The 27,304-nt window shown below is 56.0% G+C and overlaps 4 protein-coding genes across 13 annotated transcripts; 2 read left to right on the forward strand and 2 right to left on the reverse strand.

Moving 5' to 3' along the window:
* Positions 1–958: 958 nt before the first annotated feature.
* Positions 959–2,877, reverse strand: C1H1orf35 (chromosome 1 C1orf35 homolog). Its single transcript, XM_066360238.1, is given in 4 exon segments — positions 959–1,954; positions 2,046–2,160; positions 2,263–2,476; positions 2,713–2,877. Coding segments are annotated over 4 exon segments (705 nt in total). The 3' UTR covers positions 959–1,743.
* Positions 2,878–5,464: 2,587 nt separating this feature from the next.
* On the reverse strand, positions 5,465–8,956 carry MRPL55 (mitochondrial ribosomal protein L55). 3 transcript variants are annotated; one of them, XM_066352973.1, is made up of 4 exons: positions 8,778–8,956; positions 7,187–7,277; positions 5,956–6,157; positions 5,465–5,698 (listed from the first exon to the last, which is right to left on the reverse strand). In XM_066352973.1, the coding sequence occupies exons 2-4, from the start codon at positions 7,234–7,236 to the stop codon at positions 5,549–5,551; spliced, it is 402 nt and encodes a 133-aa protein (XP_066209070.1). In that variant the 5' UTR covers positions 7,237–7,277; positions 8,778–8,956; the 3' UTR covers positions 5,465–5,548. The 3 variants fall into 3 exon arrangements, with proteins under 3 accessions (XP_066209070.1, XP_066209061.1, XP_066209079.1); XM_066352964.1 differs by having other exon boundaries at positions 7,187–7,274; positions 8,778–8,955; XM_066352982.1 differs by having other exon boundaries at positions 7,187–7,274; positions 8,902–8,937.
* A 36-nt stretch (positions 8,957–8,992) lies between these two features.
* Positions 8,993–17,840, forward strand: GUK1 (guanylate kinase 1). 8 transcript variants are annotated; one of them, XM_066352902.1, is made up of 8 exons: positions 8,993–9,097; positions 15,162–15,275; positions 15,519–15,560; positions 16,140–16,236; positions 16,983–17,121; positions 17,205–17,289; positions 17,438–17,523; positions 17,623–17,840. In XM_066352902.1, the coding sequence occupies exons 1-8, from the start codon at positions 9,037–9,039 to the stop codon at positions 17,656–17,658; spliced, it is 660 nt and encodes a 219-aa protein (XP_066208999.1). In that variant the 5' UTR covers positions 8,993–9,036; the 3' UTR covers positions 17,659–17,840. The 8 variants fall into 8 exon arrangements, with proteins under 8 accessions (XP_066208999.1, XP_066209012.1, XP_066209028.1 ...); XM_066352931.1 differs by lacking the exon at positions 8,993–9,097 and adding an exon at positions 9,153–9,293; XM_066352893.1 differs by lacking the exon at positions 8,993–9,097 and adding an exon at positions 10,306–10,325.
* Positions 17,841–18,925: 1,085 nt separating this feature from the next.
* Positions 18,926–27,304, forward strand: GJC2 (gap junction protein gamma 2). Its single transcript, XM_066352998.1, has 2 exons — positions 18,926–19,015; positions 25,867–27,304. The coding sequence occupies exon 2, from the start codon at positions 25,910–25,912 to the stop codon at positions 27,197–27,199; it is 1,290 nt and encodes a 429-aa protein (XP_066209095.1). The 5' UTR covers positions 18,926–19,015; positions 25,867–25,909; the 3' UTR covers positions 27,200–27,304.

Below are 27,304 nucleotides of genomic sequence, written 5' to 3' on the forward strand. Positions count from 1 at the left end.
CTTACCAATGAGATGACGTCTCAAGTGGTCTTGCGCATTTTCACACATCACTTTGTATTACAACATGTATTCTTTAGCTTAAAATGTTTACTTAGGCGGCCCTGGCTGGCTGGCTCAGTGGCGGAGTGTTGGCCCGGCATGTGGAAGTCCTGGGTTCAATTACCAGCCAGGGCACACAAGAGAAGCGTCCATCTGCTTCTCCACCCTTCCCTCTCTCTTTTCTATCTCTCTCTTCCGCTCCCACAGCCAAGGCTCCATTGGAGCAAAGTTGGACCCGGGCGCTGAGGATGGCTCCAGCTGTAACATAGCAAAGCCCCAGATGGGCAGAGCATTGCCCCCCTAGTGGGCATGCCGGGTGGATCCCAGTTGGGTGCATGCGGAGTCTGTCTACCTCCCTGCTTCTTATTTCAGAGAAAAAAAAAGTTTATTTGGGTACAAAGGGTGAATTAACAAAAATAGAAGTAGCAGTATTTGGAGCCTAAGGCATGTGGGCTTCTCCTGAGTAGGCATGTCCTCTTGGTAGGCAGGGCCTGGCACCTCAGTCACTATCTTGCCTTTCCTTCCTCTTGCAGCAGGGTAAGGGGTGAGAGTCAGGCCTGCAATGGGCGGGCCCAGGAGAGACTGGTAAATGACCAGTATGAGAGGCTGCCTACGATCTGGCCTGGCACCACAGGCAGAGCTGCTGTACCTACCTGGCAGAAGCCAGGGACAGCAAAGAAGCTGTTCTGATCCTGTGCTTTTTTCTTTCTTGTGTTTTTTCCCTTTCCTGCTCTCCTGTAACTAGGGTGTGTGTGTGTGTGTGTGTGTGTGTGTGTGTTGGGGGGGGGAGGCTACTGTGGGGCCACCATAGTAACCACTGACCACATACTGCCATTTTTCACTATGTGAAGTTCCTTAGTAGCTGGCATTGTTGGCAGCTCTGGGGCCTTCCCATTCAGATAGAAAATTGTGAGACCTCATGGCCTCTTTAGCACACTCACCACCAGGTAATGCTCCCTCCTATACACCACACTCTCACTTGGCCTTTAGAATGGTTGCTAATCCGCACAGTATTCTGGGACCTCTAGAGAAGTATGTGGGGCACGGGGCTCATACAAGTGGCCCCTTGCACCTGGCATCTCACATCATAAGGACTGCATGATCACCCTGGGCTCCAGTGGGCAGTTCTAGGACAGCCATGGGCATACAACCTAGAGAATCTCCCAGTAGAAAAAGGGGTCTGGAGCCAGGAACATCACTGACCCAAGAGAGAGATGGCAGGTCTGTTGCGAGCCCTAAGTTCCGTACCCTCTGGGTTCCAGGACCCTCAGCCAGCCCTTATACCAGCTCTGCCTTCTCTGGTTTGGCTTCTGGGTGGGAGAGTCTGGCCGACTGCTCTCCATGCAGTGGTGCTGCACAGGGAGCTGTTCCTGGGGGCATGTAGGGCACCCTGACAGTGGACAGCAAACTTAGTTTCCTGGGCCAGTGAGCTGGGGGGATCCCCAAGAGGAGATGGCACATCCCCAGCCTTCATCAGGAAGAGACACTCAACCCCCTCCCACCCTTGAGATCCTGAGACATTTGTGGTTGGGTTACTGTGAACACAGCCCCAGCTTAGCTATCCTTGTCTTCTCGGGACAAGGCCATTCATATGAGTGAGCTAAACCCTCCCTATCCTCCCTCCTTCCTAGCAGGTACCAGCTTCCACTGGGTCTGACACAGCCAAGCCCCTAATATCCGCACCGGTTTGACACAGCCAAACCCCTAATATCCGCACCCTGGTTCTTTGTGAGCCCTCCACCCATCATGAGAATACCCAACCCACACCTGGGAGTTGCCCAGGCCATGGAGCCGGTCTACTCCCTTTTCTTAGGAGTCACTTCCTTCCCGCTCGCAGACCTCCACAGTCCTGTGTGAGGGCGGGGAAACGGTCGTGGCGGTGCATTGACCCATCAAACTCCCACCCCGGGGGGACCCCCCTCACCTCCTTGCTCTGGACGGTAAGCTGCTCACTCACGTTCTTGTAGTTGCCACGCCTCGACCCCCCTCCCGTCCTCCGCACTCACAGCGCCAGCTCCTGTTCCTTCCGGCTCTTCCCCGCGAAACCCACCGGATCCTTAACGTACGAGATGAGGTCACGATGCTTCTGCCAGCGGCCCACCGAGGCCATCAGCGAATTGCCTGAGGGGACAGCGGCCAGTCTGACCGCTAGTCGACAACGACAACGCATCCACGACCTCCGCCCCCCTCCTCCTAGGTCCTGCAACACCGCTCCGCGCTCACCCAAGTAGTCTCTCTGCTTGTCGGTCTTCACGTCCTTCCGCCTGAGCTGATCCGGTCCCCTGCGCAGGCAGCCTCGGCAGAGCCGAACTTGGTACTGGGCCTCCAGTCGCCTCTCTTTCGCATGCCATTTTCCAACCTCGGCGACTGCTGCTCTGCATTCTGCCTCGCGCGCTACGACGCTATGATCCGCGCCGTGCTGCCTCACCGCCCGTGCCTACGCACTGCTTCCTCCGCGTACTTAATTACTGCCCCTCCCCGGCTCCGGAAAGGGCGCAAGCCGGCAAGGTTGCACTACTGGCACAATAGCCATAATTTTAAGTCACATTATGTGCTGAGCCAGAGATCCAGAGGCGGCGCCCGAAAGTCACCGTCCCTGATGTGACCCGTGTACTGGGGCCCGCAAACAGGCACCCCCAAGGAACATTCGGGAAAACGAGTCTCCAGCCACACCGTAGTTTCTACCATCACGTCCACAGCTGTGGGACCCAGGCCGTGGACATAGCGCTGGGACCTTACTGTGGTCACGGTGGGGAGGGGCCTGAACGTGCACGGCACCGTGCTTGGTCCGCGGCAACACCAGACAGAACTGCCTGGAAGCTGGCGAAGGCTCTGCATGGGCACCTGGCGCTCACTGCTGTCACCACCACGGGTCAGAAACCCAACTCAGTGACAATGGGCAAATGCTTGCAGAGCCCATTCCGTAGTGTGGCTGCAGGCTTGAGACTTTAGGTCCCCTGCGTTACTTGTAAGGGTTCTTTCACAGGACGCTGCCCTAGCACGTACCCCTAACGTGGCCAGCAGGTACTCAGTGGGAAGACAATGGAGAGGCCTCTACTTTCTCTCCTGAGCCGTCTCCAGAGTTCACTAGCCTTTTTGGGGTTTGGGGGAATACCACAATGGAAAGTTGACAGGACTTGATCACCTACCTTTGAAGTGCACTACCACAGTCAAGTTTGAGCCTCAGTTCCCCCACATGAGAGCTCCAGACTTGCCCCTGTTAAGGGGCCTCCAGTTTGGGACAGCAAGTCCAAAGCCACAGGTGTGCCCTTTGCAGGGTCGCGACTCTGCTGCACAGCAGTGTCCTGGTGGAAGGTATGGGGCACCATGGGCAGCTACGGTGGGTCCAGAGGTAGTACTGCCATGTCTGACAAGGGCTAGATGCTGGTTGGGGGGTATGGAGGCAATCTGGAGCAGCAGGGTTAGCTCTACGCCTTCTCCCTCAATTCTTTCAGAACCTGAGGAAGGCCCAATCATACTCTGAATACTGGAGTAATCAGCATTGATGCATTTTAGGCTGACAGGATAAGGGGGATGGGAGGGGCTGAGGAGCAATAAGGAGCCCTCCACCCACCCCAATGGAGGGAGGGCAGATAGTACTCTGACTCTGCTCGTCCACTCTGTTCCCAGAGTTCTCCAATCAGGACTTGGGCCTCTAGGTACATCTCTACACTGTTAGTTCGGGCAAGACCCCCCCCCCCCCCATGTATCTGGTTCCTCATCCCCCACAGAAGTCTGCCTGCCTGCCTGCCTTTGGCAGCAATCCTGTTAGGTGGGTTTAGACACCCATGGGTCAGCACTCTTAGTAACTTCCTATCACTGACCCCTGCCCTACTTTTCCATGAGACACTCAGCCGCTCTCCTCCACTGCACCTACCACCACAGCCCTACCCTAAGGTCTGCCTTACTCAACAAGTGTCATGAATAACTTTGCTCTGAACAGTGAGCACAGACACTGTTACTGGGTGTCTCCCTAAAGGTGAGTGGTAAGAGTGAGCTGAGACAGCAGCTAGAAGGATGAGGGATCCCAGGAGGCTGCCCAGGTGGGTATGTCCCTGACCAGGCCAGAGGGCTGGCAGATCTTAGGAGGGCAGTAATCCAGGAGCTGCACATGGCTGGCTCGGTGCTCAGTGGGCCAGGGGTGATGACTGTAAGCTAGGACTGTAATTAGAGGCAGGGTCACATGCCACAGGCTTCTACTTGGAACACCTTCCCCACTGTCTGTTTTTTTGTATTTTTTGTATTTTTCTGAAGTTGGAAACGGGTTGGCAGTCAGACAGACTCCCGCATGCGCCCGACCGGGATCCACCCAGCATGCCCACCAGGGGGTGATGCTCTGCCCATCTGGGGCGCCACTCTGTTGCAACCAGAGCCATTCTAGCGCCTGAGGCAGAGGCCACAGAGCCATCCTCAGCGCCCAGGCTAACTTTGCTCCAATGGAGCCTTGGCTGCAGGAGGGGAAGAAAGAGAGAGGAAGGAGAGGGGAAGGGGTAGAGGAGCAGATGGGCGCTTCTCCTGTGTGCCCTGGCCGGGAATCGAACCCGGGACTCCCGCACGCCAGGCCGACGCTCTACCACTGAGCCAACCGGCCAGGGCTAAATTTTTTTTATTTTATTTATTTTAGAGAGGAGAGAGACAGAGAGAGAGAGGAGGGGGGAGGAGCTGGAAGCATCAACTCCCATATGTGCCTTGACCAGGCAAGCCCAGGGTTTCGAACCAGCGACCTCAGCATTTCCAGGTTGACGCTTTATCCACTGCGCCACCACAGGTCAGGCTCCCACTGTCTATATAGCAGTATTCTACCACAGGCTCTCAGTTTTATGAGAAAGCCTAACAGCCAAAGTCCTAGGATCAACCTGCAGGACAAGACAAGGTGTAGCCCAAGGCCCAGTCAACTGCTTGTATGTAAAAGTTGGTAATTACCCCTTGGGTCTTGCAGGAACGCCTCCCCCCCCCCCCCTTGGTATGAAACCTACTCCTTGGGCAGAAGGTGGCAGCCCACTGTGGCTAGTAGCTAAGTTCTAAAAAGTTAGCAACAGGGCTGGATGCTCCCTTTGTCCTGTTAGGCAGCACCTTCCCACTGCCAGTGGGCAGGGCTGGGGAAGCCCTGGAGAGAACAAGAGCAGAAGAGCTGCAGATTAAGTGCTAACATCCTTGGATCCCACCCATTCCCCATGTTGCAGTGCTCGGGTAGAGCCCTTGGTACTGAGGCAAAGACAGTGCTAATGGGGATCCAGAGCCGAGATGAGTGGCTGGGCAGTAACAGGCATTTCCTGCAGTGGTAGGAGTACCCACAACTTATGTCAACAGTTCATGTGCCCATTGAGCCTCTTAAAACCACAATCTGACTCAGTTCTAAGCTCTGCAGTGGGCTCAGTTGCAGATAGCTCCCTCCTGCAGGTGTATGAAAGACAGACAAGGTGGATTTAAAATTTTGATACTCATTGAAGACAAATGCCTCTCCTCTTCTTTCTACAGCATACTGAGCCAGGGAAGCTTGTGGGCACGGTCACTTCTTGGTCCAAAACTGCTTGTACTGCTCCAGGTCAAAGTCATCAAGGAGCTCTGGCTCCTCCTTTATCCTTTGGAACCGGGCCTCACGTTTGCTGAACCACGCCCGCCTCTGCTCTGGGGACAGGGCATCCAGATCTACAGGCATCTGTGGAAGGAGGAAGGGTGGGCACTCGCTCAGTGGAAGGGACCAGGATATTCTCTGGATGTCTGCTTCTCACGCTTCAAAGCTTTTACTCTTTAAAGAAAGTTCTTCTTGTTCACCCAGAACATTTTTTTTTACACAGTCTGCTGTTGCTGTCTATCTTAGTATGTGGAATGAGTTCCATGACTTGCCTGCCCTCCCCTCCCCTCCCCCCCCTCCCCCATCCAGCCCAGCCCTACACTCCAGGGAGCTAAGCTTACCTCCAGCATTCGCCTGGGTTCCCGGTAGCGGATGTGAATGGTGGAGCCGTCCTGCTTGACCAGGAGCACGGGGTAGAGGCGTGCATAGGCCTGTCTGTGCACACGAGTGAGCAAGGCTCTGTTGCTGTCAGCCCGATAGGAGGACATGTGCAGGCAGCGGCTTACTGGGGCAGCCCCCATCACCACATGCTGTTGCAGCAGGCTGCAGAGACACATGCTAATGAACAGCAAGTGCTAGGAACAGTGTGCCCCCTGAGCCCAGGTCAGCTAGCTCCTGTGGAGGTTCACAGTGACCTCCTATGTTTGGGATATGGTCATAGCAACTCCAATTCCACAAGCCAAGGGGATAGAAGCCAGGGGCAGGGGGGAAGTCAAGAGGCCAAGTTGGGGGGGAAGCACACAAAGCTTCCAGACTGAGGACAGAGGGCTTAGTATCGCAGTCTCTAGATGTCTGAAGCCCTGATGCGAGCATGGAGCAGGAAGCTGCCTTTTAGGGTAACACAGACCTGGTGCTGTGAACTGTTACCCCAAATTCACATATTGAAGCCCTAATTACCAATAAGATGGCATTAGGAGCAGGGCCTTTGGGAGGTGATTAGGGTTAGATGAGATGAGGGTGGGGCTCCTACAGTGGGAATGGTGCTCTTATAAGAAATGGAAACTGGTTCTAAAAAGGTAGCCATCTATAAAACAGGAAGAGGAACATCTCCAGAGCCATGGGAAATAAGCTGCCTGCTCTGTGGCATTCTGTTGGGGCAGCCAGAGCATATCAAAACCTGTGGCAACTACTCGCTTCTGAACACCACAGATACCCAAGACCTCCTGCACAGGGCAGAGCAAGTGCTCTGAGGCAAGGCCAGAGCCCCACCCCTATCTTTCACCCACTTGGGGCCTTGCCTTATGACCTCCAACGTCCCTCCAACCTGGCTTTTATGCAAATTTGGGTTCAGACCCACCCTCTGCACTTCCTACTTGAAACCCAGGGCTGAGGGCCTATCTCCTCTGCTAGACTCTCAATGTCTATTTGATACTAAGCAGTCATGAGTTGCTTCTATTCCTCTCTCAAGACCCTGTCAAGGTGTCTGTACATGTGTATTTGTGTATATTGTCCAGAAAAACATGCTGGCTCGGGAGGCTTCCCTCCAGCAGCATAGCCTGAGGCTCCCGAGTTGACGTTCCTTTGGGTGGCACCATGACAGCAATCCAAGAGGGGCTGGAAGTTTGTGCTTACCCAAGCATGTTGCCCACAACTGCCATTACTCCTGAGGACCACTGTGGCATGTAGACACCCAAAGTCAATCACTGGCCTGGTGAGTGACCTGCTGAACAAGAAACGTATTAATAGGCAGGCTTTTCCACATAATTGATCCTTGCCAAATCCCAGACAGGAAAAAAGCTGCAGACCCAAACACATCTCCTAATAGGCGTGTTATTCCCAGGTCCCTGACAGTCTCTCCCAGTAACCAGTCAAGCTCTCAGCCCTGACCTGCATTAGATCACGTGGGGAAGGTTTGTGACTGCAGATGCCCAGGTTGTACTCCCCAAGATCCTGATTCATAAGTCTGGGCTGGACCTGGACCCATTCTGGTGAGTTAGGGAGCCAGAAAGCTGCCCTGAGAATAAGTGCAACGTACAATGAGATTGGTTCACACTTTGTTTTCCAAGGTCATTTTTTTCTTTTTTAAGATTTTATTTATTCATTATAGGGAGGGGAGAGAAGGGGGGGGAGGAGCAGGAAGCATCAACTCCCATATGTGCCTTGACCAGGCAAGCCCAGGGTTTCGAACTGGCAACCTCAGCGTTTCCAGGTTGATGCTTTATCCACTGTGCCACCACAGGTCAGGCTCCAAGGTCATTTAATTCTTACAAAATCCAGCTAGATATGGGCCCCTGCGGCACGTGGAGGGAGCTGTGGCCCACAGTCACGTTCCTAATCCCTGACTACCAGTGAATCATCTGTCTGTGCCTCGGTTTCTGCGGCGATATAGTGTGTCCGTAAAGTCATGGTGCTCTTTTGACCAGTCACAGGAAAGCAACAAAAGATGATAGAAATGTGAAATCTGCACCAAATAAAAGGAAAACTCTCCCAGTTTCATACCTATTCCGTGCAGTTCGATGTGGGCTCATGCAAAGATTTTTTAGGGCTCCTTAGGTAGCTATCCCATATAGCCTCTACAGACTCATCATTGACTGATGGCCTACCAGAACAGGGTTTCTCCACCAAACTGCTGGTTTCCTTCAAGTGCTTATCCCTCCAGGTAACGTTATTCCTATGTGGTGGCGCTTTGTTATAAACGCGCCGATATTCACGTTGCACTTTGGTCACGGATTCGAATTTAGCGAGCCAAAGAACACACTGAACTTTCCTCTGTAGCGTTCTCGACTGGCATGGCCGTGGGCTGCTCCACTGTATACACGGTGTTATGTTGCCATCTGCACATGCGCACATGCTGCCACACCATCCTACAGAAACTGGGTTTTCCTTTTATTTGGTGCAGATTTCACATTTCTATCGTCTTTTGTTGCTTTCCTGTGACCGGTCAAAAGTGCACCATGACTTTACGGACACACTGTATTAGGTTTCAAAACCAAATGCCTGAGGTCTAGGTATTAAGACTCCCAAGAAACGACCCTACTGCCAGGAAAGCACAGGTCTGCCTCAGTGTCCCCTATTTGTCAAGGCAGGGCATCTGCAGCCCTCCCTCCGCTTAGGGAATGACTCAACAGAAGAGGGGAATGCTGCAAGATTCCCAAGTGGATGCCAGCGGGACCTGAGACCGCCCTCTGGGACGCCCCTCCCGCACGCACGACGCGGCACCAACCTGCCGCCTTTGCTGAGCTCCGAGGCGGTCTCGAGGACCAGGAGGACGGAGAGCACCGGCCAAGCGGGAGGGGGCGTGCCGCCCCCGCGCACAGTCACTGCAGAGGGTACTGCCGGCACCCCACCTCTCGGTCACAAGCTCTGTCGAGCAGCGCTGACGTACAGCCGTCAGGGGCGGGGCGGGGCTGACGTGTCCGCTAGCGGAAGTTCGCCGGCGCGGCGCTGTGACGTAATCTCCGGGGGTGGGGGCGGTGGCGCTCATGCTGCGGCGCCCGCTGGCCGGGCTGGCGGCGGCCGTCCTGGGCCGCGCCCCCTCAGAGGGTGAGTAGCATCTGGCGCGCAGTTCCGGGGGCCTTCCTGGGTCTCGCTGCGGTTCCTGCGCCCGGACGTCAGCGGGCCTCGTGGGACAGCCACCGGAACTCCCCGGCGGGTTTCAGTGGCTTCCAGGGCTGGCTCATCAGAGAGTCCTAGCGAGGAGAGCGGGTGGTACGAGGAGGGTAGTGCGTGTTTCATGGAGGTGAATTGACTGCATTGAAAAGAGTCGCCCTTCGTTTTGAAGTTGTAGCCTGTGTGTTTGTGTGTCTGGGTGTTCAAGGTGCTTTTGATGGCCATTTTTCTTACTTAGACACATGAAAAACTGGTTCCTCCTTTCAGTTCTCAAAAGGTAGCAGGAAATTCCCCTGGCGCGAAGCCCCACACAGCTTGTAAAAGCCCTGCAGCATGAGGATTAATTGTGGATGTCACTGTGGACCCTGAGAGATGTGGAGGGGCAGAGCGGGGAAGCAGCCTGACACTCCTCCCCAAGGTGGGCCACACGGTAGAGCCGAACACCCTGGGAGATGAGAGGCCATGACGTGGCCGCCCGAGGAGCCTGGTATGGCAGAGTCTCCAGATTCCCTGTCAGCTCGTGGGAACCCCCAGGACTGCAAGTTTCTGGTCTGCCCCGGCCAGCACTACTGGCCAGTGCAGATACTGCATCCAAGAGCAGGACTTTTGGGGCAGGCATTCATGAGTTGTGGGTGTGGTAATTTGATGTTCCGCTTCCCTCAGGCCCAGACACTTAAGTCTAGGTTGCTGGAGCTGTCCCATCTGCTATCCTTAGACATTCTTTAGGGAACAGAGGGAATGAGCCTAGTTCATCCAGGTGCTGGTTTGGGGAGGAACAGTGAGGTGTGTCACTTCACCTGTTACCACTGTTTTTCACTGGGGTAGAGGGAAACTGTAAGCTGAGGTGATAGCTGCCTGGTGTGTGGTGGGGCCCCCAGGAACAGGAAGAGGGGACCAAGACTTGCCCTTAGTAGTCAGCCTCTTGTGAGTCTCCTAGGTAGCATGCCTGTCCAAATGTGGACTTTTCTGTCACTCTTAGACCTTCCGATTCATGATTTGCTGTAAGGGATTCAGGAAAACTCCCCTTCACCTCCAAGAGTGATCTGGGATGACTGAGGTGTCCTGTCTTACCACTTAATTTCCTGCCACATGAGTCCCCACTCTATTCCTGTTGATAGAATGCCACACAACAGCCTGCGACACCAAGCTCACTTATGTCAAGGTCAGTGCCACAACTCTGACAGGTCTATTGTGTCTGGACTTTGTTTAGTTTCTGAGTTCACTTAGAACTGGGCCTTGATCCTTTATTATTATAATAATAATTATTATTATTATTTATTTACTTATTTTTGGTATTTTTCTGAAGTTGGAAACTGGGAGGTAGTCAGACAGACTCCTGCATGTGCCCGACCAGGATCCACCCAGCATGCCCACCAGGGGGCGATGCTCTGCCCATCTGGGGCGTCACTCTGTTGTGACCAGAGCCATCCTAGCACCTGAGGCAGAGGTCACAGAGCCATCCTCTGCACCCGGGCCAACTTTGCTCCAATGGAGCCTTGGCTGCGGGAGGGGAAGAGAGAGACAGAGAGGAAGGAGAATGGGAGGGGTGGAGAAGCAGATGGGCGCTTCTCCTGTGTGCCCTGGCCGGGAATTGAACCCGGGACTCCTGCACGCCAGGCCGACGCTCTACTGCTGAGCCAACCGGCCAGGGCCTGGGCCTTGATCTTTGACTGAGATGGGTTATATCAGCAATTTCTTTGAGGAGCAGATTCCAGGAGTTATAGTAGTGGACTCACTACTTTTCAGCCATACAAAATTACTTTTTTTCTTTTTTCACCTAGCTGTGAACTTCAGCCTTGTGCAGAAAAATATGTTCAATTGATTTGAGAAGGTATAGACATGAAAGGAATATTGTGATATGGTTGGGGGTAGAATTGAATCCAGCCCTCCAGGAGAGAAGGTCAGTAATGAGGGTGAGCCGCCTGACCTGTTCTGGCGCAGTGGATAAAGCGTCGACCTGGAAATGCTGAGGTTGCCGGTTCAAAACCCTGGGCTTGCCTGGTCAAGGCACATATGGGAGTTGATGCTTCCAGCTCCTCCCCCCTGTCTCTCTCTCCTCTCTGTCTCTCTCTCTCCCTCTCTCTCTCTCCTCTAAAAAAAAATGAATAAATAAAAAATAAAAAAAGAAAAAAAAAGAAAAAAAAAAGAGGGTGAGCCATTGGGAGCACTAGAATGGAGGCAGGCCCTGCTGACCAATTGTGTGCTGGGCCTCGGTCTCCTCCACGTTCTGCTAACCCTGCATTTGTGAGTCTTAGTTTCTCTCTGTGAGGATAAGGCTGATTCTCTTTTGAGCCTGTGCTCCTTCTGCTTCATAGCTTGCTTGCCTGGGACCCTTCCCCTCCTGTGCTTCCTCTGCCCCCTGCCCATGGTGCAGAATTGGGATTTGATTCAGGACTGAATCCTGGTCCTTCTCCTTTATGGAAAGAGATCCAGATAAGCCACACAGCACCGAGATAGGCACAGCATGGCTCTTGCCCACGCTTTTGAGGAGTCAGCTTCCTCTCTCATGGGAGGAATAGTCCCTACCCCACTTTGGGGAGACATGAGAAGGAAATGGCTGACCACTTTGTGGTTATCTCAGTTCAAGCCGTGTTCCCAAAGTCTAAGTTGTTTGTCAAGGCTACTTGGCCAGGGTATGTCCCCCACACACAGCACTGCCCCACAGTGCCTGTTTGGGGTGTATGACATGCCCTGCTGTCCTGAGCCAGATTCCTCCCCATCATGTTTGTAGCTTACAAGAGGGCTAGCAGGACATGGCCTTTCCTCCGTGTTCTCAGAGGTCACACCTTATCTTGGGTGTCTTGTGGAGGATTGGGAGGGAGGTGGTTCTTGGGACAGAGCAGGATGAAATTGGAAGCCAGAAAGAGGAGGTGCTTCTTGGAAGAAGGCTGCCTGGCTGCAGTGGGTGCTCCTTGGGCAGGGTTCCAGCAGAGGACATTTCAAAATGCACTGGCTTGCATCTTGGGTTTTTATCACAGTCCTGTGTGCTTTCCCATTTCTTGCCAGGCTGCTAGAGTTTGGGGTTATGAGGTAGTCAAGGAGTGGAGAACACAGAATGCCCCAGGGTAGTCAAGGAGTGGAGAAAACGCCCCCAGCTAAGAGGGTTCTGTCTGCCCAAGAGAGGACTTCTGCTATTTACACATTCAGTTGGTTGGTTCTACTGGCACTGGGGCCAGAGTCAATCTTCACTTACTTGATTGTTGAGGCCTCGAGGCCAAAGCACTGTCCCATGCTGGGTGAGCTGTGGAAGTGACTTTAGTGAGAGCTCTCTTGCATGGTAACTAGAAAGAGCCCTGTCCCCAGCAGCTCCCTAGGCACTTATGCAGGGCCAGGCTACCCCAGTGTGGTATGTGTGGGTCAGCCATTGTGTTCTGGGATCCAGCCTCCACGTGGGATTTGTTAAGACTCGGCACACAAATCCTTAGTCAGGCTGAGCAGGCTCGACCCTGCCAGTATGAGATTACAGAGGAGGGCAGGTGATGGCTGCACTGGGGGCCCAGAGCTTAGGCTTTATGTAGTTGGGGGCTCAGCCCTGTGTGGAGTGGCTAGAGGCATGGTGATATGGAACCAGGCAGGAAGTGAGCTTTGCAGCCGCCAGCCAGTCCTGTGCAGACACACCCCTTGCTCACTGCTGGCCCAGTGCAGGGAGGTAGTGGGCCTGGGGGTAAGGGCTCCCCCATGGTCTGGAGGTGCAGCTTGATGGGACAGGCTCCCCATCCCCCATGTCCCACTGCAGGGTGAAGTGCATTTGGATGTGAGGTGACAGGTAGGATCTGTGCCACACACACTGTGTGGGTGTCAGCGCTAGGACTCAGTGTGTGTTTGATACTGGCTGAAGACTAGTCCTGTGCAGGTTTGAAGTCTCCAGGTGTGAGAGTTCGTGCCCAGGAAGTGTGACCTGACTGCAGTTGTGGGGAATGGCAGAAACTTCCAGAGAAGCATGTTGAAGGAGCACTGGGTCCTGCTGGCCAGGTTACAGTTAGGGGCTGGCAGGTGCCCATAGGGGGTGGGAGAGGTGGGGGAGTGGGGGTGGGATAATGACAGGCACACAACAGCACAGCATCCCTAAAGGACTTCTGTGCAAGCAGGTAGGATGCACTACTCTCCCTTCTCGGTGTTCCCAGCCCCCTGGATGGTGCTTCCCAATGTCTCTGACAAGAGGGTAGATAAACCTTTGAGTCCTCTCCTCCCTGAGGGTAGATTGCGGGGTTGAGTGCCTACTGGGTTGAGAGTTTGCTGCTGTGATCAAGACTCAGGTGGAGAAAAAAAAAACTTGGGCAGGCCTTCTTGTCCTTTGCTGTGGCCATCACCATGTCTCCTCTTGGGGCTGCACCTGCCCTGGAAGAGTTCATGTTCCTATAGCGCCAACCACACCATCATGTCTGGGAGCTCTAGGCCACTGGACAACCCCAGGTGCCTGGCCTGAGGCTGGGCCGTGTGGAGGTTAGTCCCTACCCTCCTCAGCTCTTGGAACCTGGTGATGCCTTGCTGATTCTCCCTCTACTCCCCTTACTGGTCACCCAGTGCCTAGGAAGTCAGGACAGACCCAGCAGAGTAGGCTGGGATGCCTGTGGGACATTCTTGCAAAATGCGTGGCTTTGTGAAGGGTGCCAGTGAGGGAGAGATGGGCCGTATGGGAGGGACAGGGCTGCACTTTGCTACTGGGCAGTGGCCATGGGCTTGGAGCCAGGTGCTCGGGCCTGCAGGTGTGTATATGGTACATATATTTCTGTGGGAAAGCCAGGGTACCAGAGGGGAGCTGGGAGTCCACTGAGATTACCTCCATATGGGAACGAGGGGCTTTTGTAATAGTAAACTCACAGGTGGCCAAGGATCTAAGTCATTTGGAGATGGCACATGAGTGTTTATGGGGTCATCTGGGTTCCTTCCTCCTGTGTGTTTCCCATCTTATCCTCCAGGGAACATGCATATGGTGTGATAGTTCCAGAATAGCAGTGCTTTAGTGAGATTACCCAGCTGGCCTACATTGTAGATTAGGAAAGCAGTGCTGCTGCAGTAGGGTGGCCTTGAGCCAAGTAGCCCATCCCTCTTGGGCCTGATTACTGGTCTGCTAGCCACTGACTGCATCTTGGGGGCCTCCTGACCTTTCCAGGGGCCTCCCAGTCAACCTGCAGGGCCAGGCACATGTAAGGAGCTGCTTCAGCTCCCACATGCCCACCAGGGGTTTCCCTCTGGTGGGGCGCACTTGCACCTGGCCTTCCTGCCATCAAGCTCCGTGGATGAGTGGGCAGTCCACTTCAGAAGGGCTGTGAACAGCCAGCCTTCTCTTCCCCAAGGCACTGAGTGAGTGGGGCTAACTGCCCTGGGAGGAGTTTAGTGTTAAGAAGCTAGGGCAGACTGGGATTATCCACCTCTCTCAGATCATCCTGAGCAGCCCAGGGTGACTGAAGTGGCCGAACCCCACCCAGGAGGTAGGTCCTATCCTGGATAGGGAGCTTGGGTGTCAGGTTGGTACAGAGCTGGCTGGGTGATGCCTCGCCAAACTCACCCCCTTCATCTGCTCTCTCCTGTGGCAGATGTCTGAGCCCTGTGCTGTGGGCTGAGAGGGACCACCACTATCCTGCTGGCTTCCAATGAGTTCAGAGATGGGGAAGGTAGTCAGGAAGCTGTGGTCTTTTGGGTCAACCCCTCACTTCCTGATGGAAGTTCCCAGAACAGGGCTTGAGTTCTGCTGACCTTGACATCGGCCACCTCTAAGGCAGGGTGCCAGGAGATGCAGGGGTGGGGACCCAGATATTTCCCTCCCAGCAGCAGAAGTCCAGGCTCCACAGGTGGGGTAGAGTCCAGGCTCCACAGCTGGGGAGGTGGTGTGTTTGTGGTACCAGGTCACCCACCCACTGGGGAGTTGTAGCCAGGGTTTGAGTATGGCCCTCAGCTCTGTTTGATTCCTGAGGAGAGTTGGGAGGGTGCGACTACAGCCATCCCAACCCACTGGGGTCCCTCTGGTTCACTGATATCTGTTCTCATTCATCCACAGTGATGTCCGGACCAAGGCCTGTCGTCCTGAGTGGACCTTCTGGAGCCGGGAAGAGCACCCTGCTCAAGAGACTCCTGCAGGAGCATGGCAGCATCTTCGGGTTCAGCGTGTCCCGTGAGGTCCTAGGGGTTTGGGGGTCCCTGCTCACCCCCCTGGGACCCCACCCCCCATATATACCATATATAGGACTTGCCCATGCTGGGGTCACTCTCAGGGACCCTCCCTTACACACTTGAGATATGCTGACCCCCCCTTTAAGCCCCACACACAGGCTGAGCTGGGCCCTGTGAAAAAGCCCTGGAGGTGGGGTGTGCAGGCTCTAGATGTCCCAGGTGGGTCACAGGTGCTTGTTTTTAGACACTACGAGGGACCCAAGGCCGGGAGAGGAGAATGGCAAAGGTGAGCTGGCCCTGCCACTTAGTGCCCCACCCCATTTGTCAGGATAATGCATGAGGCCTCATTCTCTTCATCTGGTGGGGGCCCTCCTCCAGGATGGGCAGGCTAGTTAGGTAATAGGCATCAAATCTCATGCTAACACCGGATGTCCATGTGAGAGGCTGGTGGGGGCTCTGATCCCAGTACCAGGCAGCTGTGGGGCACCTCTCCTGGCATGTGTGCTGCACTCTGTATAGTCATGTAGGTGAGGTTTTAGCGTGCGCATTTAGGATTCTATGACATCAGAAGCATCTTTTGTAATCTTAGTAAAATGTTTGCACCTTTCTGAGGCAGAGCTCTGAAGTCCCCCCAATCTCCCCTGTGGAAGCTGGGATTCTCCAGGCCCCCTTCAGTAAGGACAGTATGAAAAGTGGTGCTAGTCCGTTTCTCAGACATCTCCCTGCCCAGTGGCTAGAAGAGCTGTAGGTGTGGGTGGACAGATGGGCCGACAGACCCAGGACAGAGCTAGTTGTGCTTATGTAAGGTTGCACAGGTCCTGGTGGTCAGGCTGTGAGTAGCTTCAAGAGTTCCTGCTCTTTGCAGATTACTACTTTGTGACCAAGGAGGTGATGCAGCGGGACATTGCTGCTGGGGACTTCATCGAACACGCTGAGTTCTCGGGGAACCTGTATGGGACTAGGTGAGCCACACTTGGCACGCACTCTCCTTCCAGACCTCCCAGGGACCTAGAGTGAGCAGCCTAGCCAAGGGCTTCTCTGTGGCTGTCAGGTGAAGGACCCGGCCTTACAGTAGTCAAGATGGGTCAGCAGTCTGGGCTCTTCTGGTTCTGCCCCAGCCCACTGTGGGAACAGGAAACCATGTGATGGACTGGTGTGCAGTAAAAACTTAGAGGACCTGGGTCTCAGAGGTCTGCAGGCTTCACTGAGGTCCCCTCACCTCCCTCAAACCAGTAGGGCAGCCTGGGAAGGTCTCCAGTCCAGCAACAGTTGCCCCCCACATACCCAGAGCATCAGCATTGCAAAGGCGACCCCCTGGCTTGCTGTCCACAGCCTGTACCTGAACCCCACGGGACTGTCATGCTCCACCCCAGGTGCAGCTGGCAAGGGTGGTTGCCCCTCAAAGGGGGTTACTGAGGCTGCCATTACCCTTAAATGGTGGGCACCCCTGAGCCTAGCACAGATAGCCAGGGCCATCTGTCCCTCCCCGCTGCTGCCCCCAGCCTAGCAGAGGGCCCAGCATGCAAGGATTACTGAGGAAGTACTTCCAGAAAGGGGGAACAGATACTGGAGTCAGGATGGGCCCCTGTAGGCTCCCCCTTCCTGCCAGGTTCAGAAGCAGGACCCCAGGGGACAGCAGTGGAGGTGGTGGGGGTGGTAGCACCCAAGGAACCCTGACTGAGTGGTCCCTTCCCTCCTGCCTCCTTAGCAAAGCTGCTGTTCGTATGGTGCAGGCCATGAACCAAATCTGTGTGTTGGATGTGGACCTCCAGGGGGTGCACAGCATAAAGAAGACCGACCTGAGGCCCATCTACATCTTTGTGCAGCCACCCTCACTGGAAGTCCTGGTGGGGGCAGGGAGCCAGGCAGAGGAGGGGTGGGCTGAGGGCTAGGGCTGCCCACAGGCTCTGACCCTCCTTGGGCACCTTAGGAGCAGAGGTTGCGGCAGCGGAACACAGAGACGGAGGAGAGTCTGGCCAAGCGGCTGGCTGCTGCCCGGGCAGACATGGAAAGCAGTAAGTGTATAGGAGTGGCCAGTGCCCCCACCCTCTGCCATAGCAGACAACTCCTCTGCCGGAGGTGAGAGGCAGGGGCAGGAGCTGTCACCTGCAGCTCCCCCACCTCTCAGTGAGCCTCCACTGGCCTTGCCCCTTTTCATCCCAGGCAAGGAGCCCGGCCTGTTTGACCTGATCATAGTCAACGACAGCCTAGACAAGGCCTACTCAGCCCTGAAGGAGGCGCTCTTGGAGGTGGGCTCCGCCAGGGACAGGTCTAAATTGCTATGCTGGCAAGGGCCCAGTACAGGAGACTTGGGGTCCAGGGCAAGCCCCTCTTCCTCTCTCCTACAGGAAATCAAGAAGGTCCAAGGAACTGGCTGCTCCTGAGAATGCCAACAACTGTGCCCTCCCTAAGCGGTGTCTGCACCCAATCTGGTGGCCAGTGTGTCCCCGGCAAGGTGGCTTTGCCTGCAGCTATTGCCTCACTCCCCATGCCCATTTCTGATCAGTCCCACTCTCACGTGGGAGCTGGTCCGGCCTAATAAAGAGCTGCTGGTTAGTGTCTTTGAGCCCAGGGATTGCTTCCTGGCCTTGCATCCTTCTTGCCGGACCCCCACTCCTGGCAGCCCTCTCAAACAGCCAGCCCCAGGAGGATTGCGTGCAGTGGGTTCCACTTCATATCTGTTGCTCTGGGCTGTTAGTCAGTGGGGCTGCTCCCCAACCGCACACTACTTCCCACAGGCTTCCCACCTGCTCCAGCTCCACATCTTGGTGACCAGCGGGGATGCCCTGTCCAGGGACACTAGGGGGTCCCCCAGACTCCTCATAGCCCAACTTCATGTCTGGAAGGCCAACAGGAGCCATCTTCAAATTTGGGGGTCCCCTAAGGCTGGGCTGCTTCTTGCCCTGAGGCACAGATGGGAATAGGGGTCGGTGCGGTTACTAGAGAGCACACCCCTCTCCCACTGTCTCAGGGTACTGGGGGCTCATCCTGCCCCAGCCAGCCCTCCTGGTCCCTAAGCCAGGTGAGGGTGGCGAGCAACAGACGCTGTTGACTTGGAGGAGCTGATGCTTCAGGGGCTAGAGGCCTATATGTGGGATGTGCTCTCTCAGCCTTAAGCACAGCCTACTGAGCTCAACTGGCCAGATGGTCAGGGAGAGGTCAGCTGAGGGAGGGTACCTGGGGGCTGCTATTGGGATTCCAGGCTCCCTGGCATCTGAGTAGACACCTCCTTTGCCACTTGTCTTGGGGAAAGGCAGCTGTGGTTGCCTGTAGTATAGTCTTTGCCCAGGCCCTGCTTTTGAGGTGGAACTAAGACAGTGGACACATGTGGAGAAGGCAGGGAGCCCAGGCAGAAATAGGGAGGCTGGGCATTGTACACCCAGATACATGGAAGAAGCCTGGAGGGAGTTGGGCCTGGACACAGCAGTGAGCAAAGGGGCACTGGACAGGCCCCAGCAAAGGTGAGGCGAAGCCAAGCTGCCTCCCAACCCACTGTGCAGTCTGAGGAGGCCCCTTCTCTTGGCCCCATACAGCTCCAGGGACAATCAGGGATTCAGACCCTGGGCCTTGGGGGGAACAATGGGGCCCTTGAAAACCCTCCCCTTGCATTGTGCTTGGTGGTGAGAGGTAGCCCTGGGTCGGGCACGGGACTCTGCCAGCTGCACACCCTTGGAGGCCAGTGTCTGACCGTTCAGCAGGTGGAAGGGCTCAGAGGGACTTGCATTTTGTGACTTGAAAAAGGTAGGTAGGGTGCTGTCCAGGGGACCAGGTATGGGGTGCCTTTTGGGGCTGAGCAGTATCACCATTCCTTCTTGGCTGGGGTTTCAGGCCTTGTGTGGCTTCTGAAATGGCCATCCCAGGAGGTGACAGGTGCTGGGCCTGGCTAGTTGTCTTTTCATTCTGGGGGTCTCTCAAGTTCATGGATATGTCCTGACCAGCAGTGTCTTCTGATGTCACAAAACCTGTGGGTGGGGGGAGGCAGAGCTGTGCTGCTTAGGCCAGTTGGGGAGGGGGAGGGGAGGGGTGGTGTGTGCCCGGCACCTCCCCCCACAGCAGGGTCCCCTCATACTGTGTGGAACTGGCCAGCCCATCAGACAGCTACAGTTTTTCCAGAGTTTGGGGCCTCAGTTTGTTCCGGCCTGGGGGAAATCTGGGAGCCCCTCCCCTATACATAAACAGTCAAGCTGGGGTTACAACTCTCTACCCTCAATACCTCCAGTCCCATCGTCAGCCAGCCTCTGGGGCTTTCTTCCCTTCTGTCTTAGTGGGTCCCAGGTCCTCAAGGTCTGGACCCCAGGAGTCAGCAGTTAGTAGAACAGACCCATATCCTCTAGGAGAGGCCCCACAGTGTGCTACAGATGTAAGTTGTTTGAGTTGCCAGGGAAGGATGGTGAGTGGAAGTGGGCAGAGGGCCCAGCAAGTATCAGCGGCTGGTGGAGGAGTGGTCAGGGCTGCTGCACAGGACAGGGCTACCTACACCTGCTCGGGTCTGTTGTGTGCTGGGTTGTTAGAGGAGCAGGTGGACATTGTAGGAGTTAGGGAGAGCAGAGGAAAAGGAATGAGGTATGCTTCTCACTGGGAATAGTGGCAGCATGCTGGCTGCTACAGCTTTACCCAGGGCAGTTTGGGAAGTGGAGGTAAGGGTTAGGAGTGGAGTGTGGGTACCATGCAGAGGTGGGTGGGGGCTCTGCATTCTGCCTTGGGCTACCAGTGCCTAGGGAAATCTAGAGGGTGCACAGTTACCACCATGAGTCACTCCCCAGGCTCACCCCCACCACACCTCCACCTTTTCAGGAAGAACTCCCCCTCACTTCCCAGTTTCAGCTACAGTGAAGAGGGGCCCCAGGGCTTCGGCGGTTCTCTGCTCCCTTGGGGTCCCTCGTAGCCCAGCTACCTGCACTGTCATAGCCCTGGGAGGGAATGGAGTCTGCCTCAGATGTACCCACCCTTCCCAGAGCTCAGGTGTGTCTTCACTCCTCTGCATTTGCTGAACACAGGGTGGGGGGACTAACCTTCCTGTCATGGAGGGAGCTTACCAGAAGGGAAGGCGGGTGCATGTGAGTGTGCACACGTGTGTGAGTCAGAGTCAAGACATGGACGAGGCCGTCCATAAGGACCCTGTAAGAATGAGGGGTTTGAGAGCATGGGCTCCCTTGGACCCAATCTGTCAGGGTTTATAACCCTCCATGGACTGCTGGGGGCAGGGGTGGCTGTAGTATGCATTTGAACTGCAGTACAATTGTAGAAGTTCTCCAGGACAGGAGTGAAGTGTCCTAGGGAGGGCGTGGAAAGACAGAACCCCATGGAATCACTGCAGAGTTGACAAAGCAAGACCTGGGACGAGTACTAAGGTCCTGATGGAAGGTGGGCGTGCAGCACCAGGCCTGAGCAAGGCCTATACCCCCAGGACCCTTCAGAAGGTGGTAGGTGCAGGCATGCTTTGGGCTCCAACTAAGTCCTCAGCTACACAGGACAGATCTACCTTGAGTTTCTCTTGGGTGCTTACCTGTGGATTAGGGCTGTCAGAGCCAGGTACATGCAGGGTCCCTATATCCTCAGGGAGAGGAAAACACTGCCTGAGACTCCTTGTTTCAGTGCCCCAAGGTTCCCAGGTCAGGGCTTCCTTGCTGTGTGGTGGGGCATGGTGAGCTGAGCACTAGGACCCTACCCACAGCCTCACCTCAGCAGAGGAAGTCCCATCTGCATGGCCCTGAGCGGTGCTGGGAGGAAGTCTGGCCAGGCATGGGAAGGAAATTGCTGGTCAGGTCATGGCATGCTGTACTGCAGGATGGCCTGGCTCTCAGCTGTGCGTGCCCTCCTTCCAACCCCCAGGACCTTTGTTCATACGTCAGAATGGGGTATTTGAAGCAGAGAGAGCCCAGCTCCAAACCCTGCAGACCTCCTCTGGGTCTGGACTGGGAGTAGCAGGCCAGCTTTCCCCAGGATAGAACATCCTGACACCCACTGAGGCCCACAGGGGCCACCCTCCAGGGTCTGGGAGGAGATGACTGGTCATCATGGGGAGTCCCTGTTCGTGCCATCCTGGCTGAGCAGTCATCTCTCCCTCGCAACACCCTTGCTGACTATTCAAGATCTGTCACCTCCCAGACCCTGACCCCTGAGAGGTGCCCAGGTACCCCCCGAAACCTCATCCTGGATCCCTGAGCAGCCCTTACCTACATGTGCTTTGGTGATATTCTCTGTGAACAAAGGTCCCAGACAACCCCCAGTACCTGGATCCCTGAAGGGCCGGCAACCCCCTCCCCAGTGGCCCAGCTGAGCCCCTGCTGGCTGCAGCCTCCCAGCAGCACTGACAGGCCCCCTGAAACCAGGACAGGTCACCAGCCAAAATCCCTACTTTGAGCTTATAGCCTCCAGACAGACATACATGCCGGCCAAGGGAGAAATGTGGGGAAAGGGGCTTGGAATGATAGCGCAAGAATTCTTTTTCTTTTTTTATTATTGAGAGGTGAGGAGGCAGAGAGACAGACTCCCACATGCGCCTCAACTCGGATCCACCCGGCAAGCCCCCTACCAGGGGATGCTCTGCCCACCTGTGGCCTGCTGGTCCATTGCTCAGTAACTGAGCTATTTTAATGCCTGAGGTGAAGGCCATGAAGTCATCCTCAGTGCCCGGGGCCAACCTGCTTGAACCATTCAAGTCATGGCTGCAGGAGGGAGAGAGAGATAGAGAAGAGGGAGGGGTGGAGAAGCAGATGGTCATTTCTCCTATGTGCCCTGATCAGGAATCGAACCTAGGACTTCCACACGCTGGGCCAATGCTCTACCACTGAGCCAACTGGCCAGGGCCAGGCAGGGATTATTTCAATTAAGGTTTTTATTTTACAGCATATGCTTTACAGAGAAATTATAGAGACCAGGAAGAGTTCTCATGTGAGCTCCCACACCCATTCTCCATGTCACACTTGTCACAGTCAATGCACCAATAATGATATGCTGTCCAAACCACAGCCCACACTTCCCTTGGATTCTTTAGTTTTCCCAAGACCTTTGCTGCCCCAATTCCCCTATGAGGCATGTGGTCCTCACTTCACCCTGGGGTCCCATGTAGCATGCATATCTTGGACCCCTCGGCCTCTCAGAGCCCCTTGCCTGATGTCGTTGGTTGTGTTGATGATCAGGTCTGGCGTAGGATCCCCTCCTGGACCTTGTCTCCTGTTGTCTCACCGTCATCTGGGCTGAGGTTTTACGAGGAAGGTAACAGGAGCAGTGCTCTCCTCCTCACATTATAGCACAGCCCATGCTCTAACCCGGTTTTTCACTGCTGGTGCCCACCTGAAGGAATACTTCCAGGTTCCTCTCTCCCCTCCTGCTGCATGCTCTGGTAGGGGAGCTCTGGGTAGCCACCCCTGAGGAATAGGGAGGTGGACGACTCCCCTCCTGGAGGGCATAGTGGCTGCAAAAACTATTTAGAATTTTCTTCTCCCCATTTAGTTATTTATTCAATTACTTGTATCAGTAGGACTTGTTTATTTTATACCTTGGTAATAACCTATAACCCAATCTTATATTACTATTTTATTCACTCTATTGCCCAAGTTAATCTGGACTTGGACACACACAGGAATTCCTTCTGTGAACTCCTGGCAGTGTTGGGGGTGGGGTGGGTCCCTGCTAGCATTTCTTTACTCTGGCACCACTAGATGCAGCAGGCACATTTCTTTTTTTCTTTTTTTTTTTGCATTTTTCCAAAGCTGGAAACGGGGAGAGACAGTCAGACAGACTCCTGCAAGCGCCCGACCGGGATCCACCCGGCACGCCCACCAGGGGCAACGCTCTGCCCACCAGGGGGCGATGCTCTGCCCCTCCGGGGCGTCGCTCTGCCGCAACCAGAGCCACTCCAGCGCCTGGGGCAGAGGCCAAGGAGCCATCCCCAGCGCCCGGGCCATCCTTGCTCCAATGGAGCCTTGGCTGCGGGAGGGGAAGAGAGAGACAGAGAGGAAGGAGGGGGGGTGGAGAAGCAAATGGGCGCCTCTCCTATGTGCCCTGGCTGGGAATCGAACCCGGGTCCCCTGCATACCAGGCCGACGCTCTACCGCTGAGCCAACCGGCCACGGCCAGCAGGCACATTTCTTAAGTTGCTGAACCATGTGTGAATTCGAGGACCCCCATGCATTTCACTGAGACCAGGGCACGTGGTTGTCCAGATCAGACCCAAGTGGGGTCAACCCCTCAACTGTGGAATGACTGCACCTTGACTGCATGTGTGACACAGACCCTGCACACACATGTACAAGCACATGGCCTTGCACCCGGTCTGAAAAGCCACAGCCTTTACCCCCTGCCCAGAGACTGTCTGAGCTCCTGCATGGTGCTGAAAGAACAGAGAGAGAAGGTTTACTCTTTGCCCCTCCTGCTGCCCAGGATGGCCCTTTAGCTGACCGCCCACAGGGCCACTCTCATCCTCACACATCTGTTCTCTCTGGTCCTGACTGCACCTAGTGAGCCCTCCAGGGAAAAGTCTGACCTGTGCCCAGCAAGAGCTGGTCTTGAGCCCCCTGCCACATCTCCTGGGTTGGTCAAGGGCATGGGGAAAGCATTTCTACCATGGGAACTGCCAAACATGGTACAAAGTTGTCCCCCAGAGAACCAGTTATTTACACTGAACCCCAAAGCACAGGTCAGGTCTGCCTGCACCCTGAGACTGCCCCCATCTCTGAGGGGAAAGGGAAAAAGTTGGGGCTGCTCTGCCATCCCCTTTCTGGGTTCCCGCAGGGGTAGTGTAGGCCTCAACCTCCTATGATGTGTCAAGTCACGGTTGGAACAGGTCCTGGAGGAGAGTGAAGGCTGGCACCGAGGAAGAACAGCCAGCCTCAGGCCTGAGGACACTTCAACAGTGTCCCTGAGGCAGAGTCAAGGAGAAGGTGGCCCTGGAGGGCCGGGTCTGCATTAGTCTGAGTGTCTGTGTATGTGCACATCTGAGTGTGCATGTCTGTGTACACATGTCTGACTGCATGTGTGTGTGGGGTGATGTGTGCCTGTGTTTATAAGAGTGTGCATACTTGAGTATGCATGTCTGTGAGTTCATCGTACATGTATCTGAGTGTGTGTTTCAGGTAATTGCACGAGTGTATTTGTTTATATGTGTACACATATGTGAGTGTACAAGCATGTCTGAGTTTGGGTGTACACCTCGCATGCATGTGTCTGAGTGAATGCGTGAGTGTGCATCTGTGTTTACACTGCATATGTGTAGCTCTGAGATGGACCGTGCACACAAATGTGAGGAAGTGGGGTCACTTCCCCAGGAACCCTGGCTACCCCTCTTTCCTCCCTCCTCCTCCCCCTCAGGAGAGAGGCCCAGCTGCATAAAGAGGGCTCCTTTCTGCTTCTCCATCCCACACTTGCCCATACTGTCTCCCAGGCCTGTTCCAGGAGGGAAGGGGCCAGAAGCTTCAGGCACTCAGGGGTCTCCTTCCTCCAACTATCCAGGAGCAGGTACTAGCCTTAGCTGTGGAGTATGGAAGGTGGGTGTTGGAGGTGCAGCCCCTCCCTGCCTCCCTGGAGGCACAGGGGGTGGCGTTGTATGGCCTTGCTCAAAGAGCCCCTTCTCTTGGGCACAGGCCCACACAAGGGTCAGCTGGTCTGGAAAGGGCACTGGTCTGGGATGTAGTGTGTGTGGCCCATGGCTAACTCTGTCACAGGTGCCTTATGGTCACTTTTGCCTGGATGGACACGATTCCACCCATGAAAGATGTCTGACCTCACTACCTGGCTAAGACTTCCCGCTGTGCTTGCAGAGGACATGAGGGTGCCCATGAGAGGGAGGCGCAGCCTGGAGAGTCGGACGGCAGCTTCTGGTGCAGCTGGACCAGAGGGAGGGCATACAGGAGCCTGTGGGTCCTATGCAGAGGCAGAGGGACCAGAGCCCCTGTGCAGGGTATGGAGTGGGGAGGGCCGCACTGCTGGGGGGCCTAGGAGCCCATGAAGCTGCAGGGTGTGTGTGCAATGGGGGAATTGGACTGGGTGAGGCACTAGAGGGCTGGACAAACTGGAGCCCCTCACCCCATGCTCCAAGCAGGACTCCATGTGGCCTGAGACCATGCAGTCCCCAGACTTTGAGTGGTGCTGGCCTCTGATTGCCTGTTGACTCCACTAAGTTGTCTCATCCAGTTGACTCCCTGTGGCTCTCAGGGCCTAAGCTGGTGTCCCCATTGTTAAAGGATGGGCAGGGCTTGCACAGGGTCAGGTTTACCTGTGGGGTTAGGGGAGAGCATGAGTGGCTGGCACCAGGCACTCCAGGCCACAGGGATCTGGGATCAAGTCTGAGGTGGCGGGGATAAGTGGTCAACTGGAGCAAGGCAGCCTGTCTTCTGTCCGCCTGGGCTCAGTCCTTGGCCCACCCAAGTCCAAGCTCTCCGTGTATGCACCCCACAGACAGAGTTAGGGTCTAGGGTGGGAGCTGCGTTCCTGGAGGGGCTGTTCTTTCAGTGGAAGGTGACTGAGGGCCCTTCTGGAGCCCTGGCTTCAGGTGCCAGGATCCCTGCCCCATACCCCTGTCCCAGCGTTCCTACTGGCCCTTTGTTGATCTTTATTCTCCCCCCTTCTGCTCCTTCACATCCCCTACCCAGGGTTGAGCTCTCCTGTGGCCCACAGGTCCCGCCCCCCGCCCCTATGACCAACATGAGCTGGAGCTTCTTGACCCGGCTGCTGGAGGAGATCCACCACCACTCCACGTTCGTGGGCAAGGTGTGGCTCACAGTGCTGGTGGTCTTCCGCATCGTGCTCACTGCTGTGGGAGGCGAGTCCATCTACTCGGACGAGCAAGCAAAGTTCACGTGTAACACCAGACAGCCGGGCTGCGACAATGTCTGCTACGACGCCTTCGCGCCTTTATCCCACGTGCGCTTCTGGGTCTTCCAGATCGTGGTCATCTCCACGCCTTCCGTCATGTATCTTGGGTATGCTGTGCACCGCCTAGCCCGCGCCGCGCAGTACGAGCGCCGCCGTGTCTCGCGCCGCAGCCCCGGGCCCCGCGCGCCTCCCGCGCCCCTACCACTGTCCCCGCCGTCCCACCCCAGCTGGCCCGAGCCCATCGACCTGGGCGAGGAGGACCACATGCTGGGCCTGGGCGAGGACGATGAAGAGCAGGGGGCAGCTGAGCGCCTGGGCGAGGAAGACGAGATGGAGGATGTGAGCGCAGTCAAGGGCGCTGGTGGGGACGCCAAGGCTGCGGGGACGCCAGGCCCCAGTGAACCACACGACGGGCGGCGGCGAATCCAGCGCGAGGGCCTGATGCGCGTGTACGTGGCCCAGTTGGTGGCGCGGGCTGCCTTCGAGGTGGCCTTTCTCGTGGGCCAGTACCTTCTGTATGGCTTCGAGGTGCCGCCTTACTTCCCATGCAGCCGCCAGCCCTGTCCCCACGTTGTCGACTGCTTCGTGTCACGGCCCACGGAGAAGACGGTCTTCCTGCTAATCATGTACGTGGTCAGCTGCCTCTGCCTGCTGCTCAACCTCTGCGAGATGGCACACCTGGGTCTGGGTAGCGCGCAGGACGCGGTGCGCGCACGTCGCCCTGCACCCACTGCTCCCAACCACGCGCAGCGCCCGCCTCCCTGCCTGCTCCCCGCCGCACCCGCGGGCCTGGCCTGCCCGCCCGACTACAGCCTGGTGGTGCGAGCGGCGGAACGCGCGCGCGCCCACGACCAAGAAGACCTGGCCAGCCTGGCGTTGCGGGCCCTGCGGGACGGGCAAGCGCTCGGGGACCAGGACCGCCCGCCCTGCCCCAGCCTCCTCGCGGCCACCCGTGGGCCCCGGAGGGCTGGCGCGTCCGCTTCTGGGTCAGGCAGTGCCACATCAAAGGGCACGGGCGGGGGCCAGGGCCAGTCGGGTGCCAAGCCCAGAGCGGGTTCCGAAAAGGGCAGCGCCAGCAGCAGGGAAGGGAAGACCACTGTGTGGATCTGAGACCCCGCCCCCAGTGCTCTCAATCTTCCCTTCATGCCAAGCACCGGGTAGGACTCAGGATAACGCTGGAGACTGTACGCTGCACGCAGAGCACTACCTGCCCCC

The sequence above is a fragment of the Saccopteryx leptura genome, chromosome 1 (genome assembly GCF_036850995.1).
Source record: "Saccopteryx leptura isolate mSacLep1 chromosome 1, mSacLep1_pri_phased_curated, whole genome shotgun sequence".
NCBI classification, from domain to species: domain Eukaryota; kingdom Metazoa; phylum Chordata; class Mammalia; order Chiroptera; family Emballonuridae; genus Saccopteryx; species Saccopteryx leptura.